A 9078-nucleotide genomic window follows, 5' to 3' on the forward strand; every position below is an offset into this window, starting at 1 on the left:
AAGAACATGAAGTGTTTTAATAAGAATTAGGAAAGGAGATCAATAAAGAGACCAGAGCAGAACATTCTTAGCACCAAAAGAAAGTTTCAGACGAAAGAAATATTTTGATTAAACAATTTTCGCGAATGAAATGAGTTTCTGACTTATTGAAGAACTGTAGAAAACGGAAGAAATGCCAATGAGGAATATAATATTAGAAGCTGAGGAGACGTGGATGGGAAACATTGGAAATGCGAGACATGTGTCACATCTTAAATGTAAATTATGGTAGGAGGAAAGGCCGTGGATTGACAAGGGCCATATAGGGCCATATAGGCCATATAGGGCCATATAGGGCCATATAGGCCATATAGGGCCATATAGGCCATATAGGCCATATAGGGCCATATAGGGGCATATAGGCCATATAGGCCATATAGGCCATATAGGGCCATATAGGGCAGACAAAAAGAAGAATTCCCGGTCACAGAACTGTGGAAATGAACCACAAAATATGAAGTATAACATGAGGTTCATATCCTCGTTGAATGATCAAGAAAAATCGAGCAGAAGAGGTTCCAATTCCTCGTTACATATTCTGCTGCTAAACTACCTGTTATCTTTCGTAATGTTAATGATGACAAGTGACGGTGTGATATCTTCACGATATCACACCATCTGTGTGATATCTTCACGATAGACTTCTGTGTCTCTGGTTGAATAGGTTCCCAGGAGGTGTGATTCTTGACACATTGTCTCTCTCTATTTCATTCTCTTTCAGATATATATTCTTTTGTTCTTTATTTCCCCATTCATACAATATTTCGCATTCCTGGACACACTTATTTCTTCTCTGTCTGTCTGTCTGTCTGTCTGCCTGTCTGTCTGTCTGTCTGTCTGTCTGTCTGTCTGTCTGTCTGTCTGTCTGTCTGTCTGTCTGTCTGTCTGTCTCTCTCTCTCTCTCTCTCTCTCTCTCTCTCTCTCTCTCTCTCTCTCTCTCTCTCTCTCTCTCTCTCTCTCTCTCTCTCTCTCTCTCTCTCTCCTGTTCATATAAATATAATAATATTGTTCCATCATGATTTACTCAATTTAGTTCTGAAACTTTCACTGTATAGACATATTACCAGAGACAAACTAAATTTGTTATGTTCCTCTACTCTGGCGCATATCTAACCTTTCTCTCCATCAGCTGAGGGCCTTCCTCACTATTGTCTCTATGAAGTGAGCCCAGCAACAGATAGTGAGGGACAGTGTGAGGGAGAGAGCCCAGCAACAGATAGTGAGGGACAGTGTGAGGGAGAGAGACCAGCAACAGATAGTGAGAGACAGTGTGAGGGGGGAGAGCCCAGCAACAGATAGTGAGAGACAGTGTGAGGGGGGAGAGCCCAGCAACAGATAGTGAGAGACAGTGTGAGGAAGAGAGCTCAGCAGTAGAGTGCAAGGAATAACACTAATCCTCACTCTAAGTACACAGCGTATTACGAGCCCCTTTCTTCATGACCTGGAATTAAGTGCTTGTCTGAAACGCCACGAGTTGAACTACAGTCTTAGCGTGGGAAGAAGCAACCAAAGAAAGTGTGAATAGCAAGTGTGAGTGAAAGTGTGAGAGAAAGTGTGAGAGAAAGTGTGAGAGAAAGTGTGAGTGAAAGTGTGAGAGAAAGTGTGAACAGCAAGTGTGAGTGAAAGTGTGAGAGAAAGTGTGAGAGAAAGTGTGAGAGAAAGTGTGAGTGAAAGTGTGAGAGAAAGTGTGAGTGAAAGTGTGAGAGAAAGTGTGAGTGAAAGTGTGAGAGAAAGTGTGAGTGAAAGTGTGAGAGAAAGTGTGAGAGAAAGTGTGAGAGAAAGTGTGAGAGAAAGTGTGAGTGAAAGTGTGAGAGAAAGTGTGAGAGAAAGTGTGAGAGAAAGTGTGAGTGAAAGTGTGAGAGAAAGTGTGAGTGAAAGTGTGAGAGAAAGTGTGAGTGAAAGTGTGAGAGAAAGTGTGAGTGAAAGTGTGAGAGAAAGTGTGAGAGAAAGTGTGAGAGAAAGTGTGAGAGAAAGTGTGAGTGAAAGTGTGAGAGAAAGTGTGAGAGAAAGTGTGAGAGAAAGTGTGAGTGAAAGTGTGAGAGAAAGTGTGAGTGAAAGTGTGAGAGAAAGTGTGAGTGAAAGTGTGAGAGAAAGTGTGAGAGAAAGTGTGAGAGAAAGTGTGAGAGAAAGTGTGAGAGAAAGTGTGAGAGAAAGTGTGAGAGAAAGTGTGAGTGAAAGTGTGAGAGAAAGTGTGAGAGAAAGTGTGAGAGTTAGCCTGCAGACAGCAGGGGTTAAGTATCAATAGTCCCGGGAGCTTGTGTGTTGATCACTGGGACGTAGAACTGGTTTATCTCTCTTATCAGCGCCGTGGAGGAGGAATGATTGTGAGGAGCTGTGAACTACAGAACTCCGGATAACAGGAGAGAATGTTGAGAAGGATGATTAAAGGTGTGTAGGGCTAAAGAGAGAGAGAGAGAGAGAGAGAGAGAGAGAGAGAGAGAGAGAGAGAGAGAGAGAGAGAGAGAGAGAGAGAGAGAGAGAGAGAGAGAGAGGAGAGAGAGAGAGAGAGAGAGAGAGAGAGAGAGAGAGAGAGAGAGAGAGAGAGAGAGAGAGAGAGAGAGAGAGAGAGAGAGAGACAGAGAGAGAGAGAGAGAGAGAGAGAGAGAGAGAGAGAGAGAGAGAGAGAGAGAGAGAGAGAGAGAGAGAGAGAGAGAGAGAGAGAGAGACCTGAGACTTTTACAGCACAATAATCATTGAATACACCAACGCTGAGAGTGATAAAATATGGCTGTAGATTTCCTATAAATTACTGCATATTGTTTTAAGAGCCGGGTTCTGTTGTGTGTATAAAGATGGTGTAAGACAATAAGAACCTAACAATAAACTGCAGAAGGGCTGTTGGTTCATACGAGGCAGCTCCTATTGGTTCATACGAGGCAGCTCCTATTGGTCCATACGAGGCAGCTCCTATTGGTTCATACGAGGCAGCTCCTATTGGTCCATACGAGGCAGCTCCTATTGGTTCATACGAGGCAGCTCCTGTTGGTCCATACGAGGCAGCTCCTATTGGTCCATACGAGGCAGCTCCTATTGGTCCATACGAGGCAGCTCCTATTGGTCCATACGAGGCAGCTCCTGTTGGTCCATACGAGGCAGCTCCTGTTGGTCCATACGAGGCAGCTCCTATTGGTCCATACGAGGCAGCTCCTGTTGGTCCATACGAGGCAGCTCCTATTGGTTCATACGAGACAGCTCCTATTGGTTCATACGAGGCAGCTCCTATTGGTCCATACGAGACAGCTCCTATTGGTTCATACGAGGCAGCTCCTATTGGTCCATACGAGGCAGCTCCTATTGGTTCATACGAGGCAGCTCCTATTGGTCCATACGAGGCAGCTCCTATTGGGCCTTAGAAGCACATTTTTTCCTACTTTATAAAGTGAATGGTACAAAGTGCTATCTAACCGCTTAGTACGTCAATATTTGTACTATGATGCACATAGTCACAAAACCTACTATCTAAACAGGAAAATGAGTTGATGTATATGACGTCGACGCTCTTGTAGGAACTAGTGAAGCAGTCAGAGACGTGAATCACGTGAATCGAGTTGTCGAATCACCAGAGAGAGAGAGAGAGGTGATGGTAGGAGTCACTCTACGCATCCACATGGGAAGATAGCATCCACCTGGGAAGATAGCATCCACCTGGGAAGATAGCATCCACCTGGGAAGATAACATCCACCTGGGAAGATAGCATCCACCTGGGAAGATAACATCCACCTGGGAAGATAACATCCACCTGGGAAGATAGCATCCACCTGGGAAGATAGCATCCAGCTGGGAAGATAGCATCCACTTGGGAAGATAGCATCCACCTGGGAAGATAACATCCACCTGGGAAGATAGCATCCACCTGGGAAGATAACATCCACCTGGGAAGATAGCATCCACCTGGGAAGATAACAAGCCATCCGGCCAGGGCTTATAACACAATAATATTAAACTAGACTTAGAGGAGAGGGCAGTTATCGCTTGTATGAGGTGTCAGCAGTGAAGTAACACCTACAACAGTGATGTTCAGGGAGGATTGTGAAGTGCAGATGGATGAGGGATGGTGCTGATAGTGATGATGAGAGAGGATGCTGAGGGGAATGCTGCTCAGCCTACACTGAGGACTGAGTGCTCGTGGTCAGTCATAGGTATATTATATACAATGTACAGAAACTGTGAGTAATTATGTACACCGTAGAGCTACTGTGTCGCCATATTATTTTGAGGAAATGTCCTGAGCGTTTGAGCAGCTCAGGACAAGAGGAGAGAACCAACTGGATGCAATGAACGATTGCAAATTGTTTTTTGTTGTATCACACAATGGCGAATTTTTCAGATAGGCAACAATGCAATTGCAATACTTCTGTGTTGCTTTTGTCAGCAGTGTGTGTGTGTGTGTGTGTGTGTGTGTGTGTGTGTGTGTGTGTGTGTGTGTGTGTGTGTGTGTGTGTGTGTGTGTGTGTGCGTGTGTGTGTGTGTGTGTGTGTACTCACCTAATTGTACTCACCTAATTGTGCTTGCGGGGGTTGAGCTCTGGCTCTTTGGTCCCGCCTCTCAACCGTCAATCAACTGGTGTACAGATACACCTGTGTGTGTGTGTGTGTGTGTGTGTGCGTGTGTGTGTGTGTGTGTGTGTGTGTGTGTGTGTGTGTGTGTGTGTGTGTGTGTGTGTGTGTGTGTGTGTGTGTGTGCGTGTGTGTGTGTGTGTGTGTGTGTGTGTGTGTGTGTGTGTGTGTGTGTGTGCGTGTGTGTGTGTGTGTGTGTGTGTGTGTGTGTGTGTGTGTGTGTGTGTGTGAGTGTGTGTGTGTGTGTGTGTGTGTGTGTGTGTACTCACCTAATTGTACTCACCTAATTGTGCTTGCGGGGGTTGAGCTCTGGCTCTTTGGTCCCGCCTCTCAACCGTCAATCAACTGGTGTACAGATTCCTGAGCCTATTGGGCTCTATCATATCTACATTTGAAACTGTGAATGGAGTCAGCCTCCACCACATCACTTCCTAATGCATTCCATTTGCTAACTACTCTGACACTGAAAAAGTTCTTTCTAACGTCTCTGTGGCTCATTTGGGTACTCAGCTTCCACCTGTGTCCCCTTGTTCGCGTCCCACCAGTGTTGAAAAGTTCGTCCTTGTTTACCCGGTCGATTCCCCTGAGGATTTTGTAGGTTGTGATCATGTCCCCCTTACTCTTCTGTCTTCCAGTGTCGTGAGGTGCATTTCCCGCAGCCTTTCCTCATAACTCATGCCTCTTAGTTCTGGGACTAGTCTAGTAGCATACCTTTGGACTTTTTCCAGCTTCGTCTTGTGCTTGACAAGGTACGGGCTCCATGCTGGGGCCGCATACTCCAGGATTGGTCTTACATATGTGGTGTACAAGATTCTGAATGATTCCTTACACAGGTTCCTGAACGCCGTTCTGATGTTAGCCAGCCTCGCATATGCCGCAGACGTTATTCTCTTTATGTGGGCTTCAGGAGACAGGTTTGGTGTGATATCAACTCCTAGATCTTTCTCTCTGTCTGTTTCATTAAGTACTTCATCTCCTATTCTGTATCCTGTGCCTGGCCTCCTGTTTCCACTGCCTAGTTTCATTACTTTGCATTTACTCGGGTTGAACTTCAACAGCCATTTGTTGGACCATTCACTCAGTCTATCCAGGTCATCTTGTAGCCTCCTACTATCATCCTCTGTTTCAATCCTCCTCATAATTTTTGCATCGTCGGCAAACATTGAGAGGAACGAATCTATACCCTCTGGGAGATCATTTACATATACCAGAAACAGTATAGGTCCAAGGACTGACCCCTGCGGGACTCCACTTGTGACGTCTCGCCAATCTGAGACCTCACCCCTCACACAGACTCGTTGTCTCCTGTTGCTTAGGTATTCCTCTATCCACCGGAGTACCTTCCCTCTCACTCCAGCCTGCATCTCCAACTTTCGCACTAGCCTCTTGTGTGGCACTGTATCAAAGGCTTTCTGACAATCCAAAAATATGCAGTCTGCCCACCCTTCTCTTTCTTGCCTTATTTTTGTTGCCTGGTCGTAGAATTCAAGTAACCCTGTGAGGCAGGACCTGCCATCCCTGAACCCATGTTGATGCTGTGTTACAAAGTTCCTTCGCTCCAGATGCTCCACTAGTTTTTTTCGCACAATCTTCTCCATCAGCTTGCATGGTATGCAGGTTAGGGACACTGGCCTGTAGTTCAGTGCCTCCTGTCTATCCCCTTTCTTGTATATCGGGACTACGTTAGCTGCTTTCCAAGTATCTGGCAGTTCCCCTGTTGCCAGTGATTTGTTATACACTATGGAGAGTGGTAGGCTCAGTTCTCTTGCTCCTTCCTTTAGAACCCAAGGGGAGATTCCATCTGGGCCTATAGCCTTCGTCACGTCCAACTCTAGTAAACACTTCCTTACTTCCCCACTGGTAATCTCAAACTCTTCCAGTGGTTCCTGGTTAGCTATTCCCTCACTTACCTCTGGAATTTCTCCTTGTTCTAAGGTGAAGACCTCCTGGAATTTCTTATTCAATTCCTCACACACTTCCTTGTCATTTGTAGTGAATCCTTCCGCCCCTATCCTTAATCTCATAACCTGTTCCTTTACTGTTGTTTTTCTCCTAATGTGGCTATGCAACAATTTAGGCTGAGTCTTTGCCTTGCTTGCGATGTCATTTTCGTATTCTCTTTCTGCCTCTCTTCTCATCCTGACATATTCATTCCTGGCATTCTGGTATCTTTCTCTGCTCTCCAGTGTCCTGTTATTCCTATAGTTTCTCCATGCCCTTTTACTTTGCTGCTTAGCTAGCCTACATCTTTGATTAAACCATGGGTTTCTCATCTTCATTTCTCTGTTTTCCTTTTGGACTGGGACAAACTTGTTTGCTGCGTCCTTGCACTTCTGCGTGATGTAATCCATCATATCTTGGGCCGTCTTTCCCCTGAGCTCTGTTTCCCATGCTATATCTGTTAGGAATTTTCTTATCCCCTCATAGTTTCCCTTTCGGTATGCTAACCTTTTGGTTTCGGTATCCCTCCTCGAGTTCAATAACCCTTCTTCAATCAAGTACTCAAACACCAGTACACTGTGGTCGCTCATTCCTACTGGGTCCTCAAAACCGATTTCTCTTATGTCGGAGTCGTTCAGAGTGAAGACTAGGTCGAGTCTCGCTGGTTCGTCATTGCCTCTCATCCTTGTGGGTTCTCCGACATGCTGCGTTAAAAAGTTGCTTGTCACCACCTCCAATAGTTTGGCTCTCCACGTATCCTCGCCTCCATGCGGTTCCTTGTTCTCCCAGTCAATCTTTCCGTGATTGAAGTCGCCCATGATGAGCAGGTGGGATCTATTTCTACAGGCAGCAGAGGCTGCCCTCTCAATTATAGTGTTAACTGCCTTGTTGTTGTTTTCATACTCTTGACTGGGTCTCCTGTCATTTGGTGGAGGGTTGTATATTACTGCTACTACTATTCTTGGTCCTCCCATTGTTATGGTGCCTGCTATGTAGTCTCTGAACTCCTCACAGCCCGGGATGGCCATCTCCTTAAAACTCCATTCCCTTCTCATGAGTAGGGCCACTCCGCCTCCTCCTCTACCTTCCCTCTCTTTCCTTATTACTGTATACTCCTGGGGAAACACGGCATTCGTTATGATTCCAGAGAGTTTTGTTTCAGTGAGTCCGATTACATCTGGGTTAACTTCTTGTGCTCTTTCCCTTAGTTCACTTGTCTTGCTTGTGATCCCATCTATGTTCGAGTACATCACCCTGAAACTGACTCTCTTCTGCTTCTTTTCTGGGGGGGACCTTTGGGATCTGGGGTGAGTGGGAGCTGGGGGGACCTGGCACGGGGGGATTGGTGGAGGAGGGAGGGCTTGGGGTGGTGGGGGAGAGGGGGAGGGTACAGGGGGTGGATAAGAGGGGGAGGGTACAGGGGGTGGATAAGAGGGGGAGGGTACAGGGGGTGGATAAGAGGGGGAGGGTACAGGGGGTGGGTAAGAGAGGGAGGGTTGGGGAAGCATGGGGGGAGGAGAGGCTGTGGGGGATAGGGGAGATGGGGGGGCTTGGGGGGAGAGAAAAGGGTGGAGGGCTTGGGGGGCGTGGGGGAAAAGGGAGGGCTGAGGTGGGTGAGGAAGAGGGGAGGGTTTAGGGGAGTGGGGGAGAGGGGAAGACTTAGGTGGGGTGGGGGAGAGTGGGGGGCTTAGGGGGGAGGGGGAGAAGGGAGGGCATGGGGGTGGGAGAGACGGGAAGGCATGTGGGAGAAGGGAGGGCATGGGGGATGGGGGAGAAGGGAGGTCCTGGGGAGAGGGGTGAGGGGGAGAAGGGGGGTGAGTGGGGGGAGGGGGGTGGGTGGGGGGAGGGTGCCCTAGGTGGGTACTTAGTGGGGGGCTGACAGGGGATGGGGCAGGTTGGGTGTCTGTTGGGTAGAATTTGGGGGTGGTGCCCCAATCCCTGTGGCTGTTGCACTGTTTGAGGAGGGTTCTCCACTTCCCTCTGGGATTGTAGGGTTCTGGGTTGTGGTACTCTGATTTCCTTCTCTCTCCCTGCGCTCCTTCCTCGCGTCTGCTGTCCGTATTCTCTCTTCCCTTGTCATATCCCTCTGCAGGAATATTTTCTTGAACTTCTCTACACCTTTTAGACAACACTTCCTTGCTAGCAGTTCCTCTTTCGCGATTTCGCTCATGAAAACCACCTTTATCATTCGGTCTCTGTCCTTGTTGTACTTTCCAAGCCTGAAAACCTTTTCAACATTTCGCTCAGCTCCCTCCATCCTTACCTCTTTAAGGATCTCTTTAATCATGTTTTTGTCCTTGTCTCTCCGCTCCTTTGGTCTGGTCCCTGTTTGTTCTTCAATGCCTGCTACTACTACTGCTCTATTTCTCTCTATCAGCCGGCTAGTACATCTAGCTGCTTCCTGAGAGGAAGCCACTTCCATGGCAACTTCCTTAACCGCAGACCTAGCTTCAGGGCTCTTTTTAAGCATTTCAGCAAATGAGATCTGGGTTGTGGTGGTCCCCTCCACAGTAGCATTCCCATCTCCCTGGGGTACGGTTT

At 47.3% G+C, this 9078-nt stretch overlaps 1 protein-coding gene across 1 annotated transcript in view; it reads left to right on the forward strand.

Moving 5' to 3' along the window:
• LOC123767187 (serine-rich adhesin for platelets) overlaps positions 1-9078 on the forward strand; it is a 188725-nt gene that overhangs the window by 153488 nt on the left and 26159 nt on the right. Inside the window, exon 6 of the mRNA XM_069304940.1 lies at positions 1650-2248. Within this exon, the coding sequence (XP_069161041.1) occupies positions 1650-2248 (599 nt within the window). The remainder of the gene's footprint in view (positions 1-1649; positions 2249-9078) is intronic.

Source organism: Procambarus clarkii, chromosome 53, assembly GCF_040958095.1.
Source record: "Procambarus clarkii isolate CNS0578487 chromosome 53, FALCON_Pclarkii_2.0, whole genome shotgun sequence".
Taxonomy (NCBI): domain Eukaryota; kingdom Metazoa; phylum Arthropoda; class Malacostraca; order Decapoda; family Cambaridae; genus Procambarus; species Procambarus clarkii.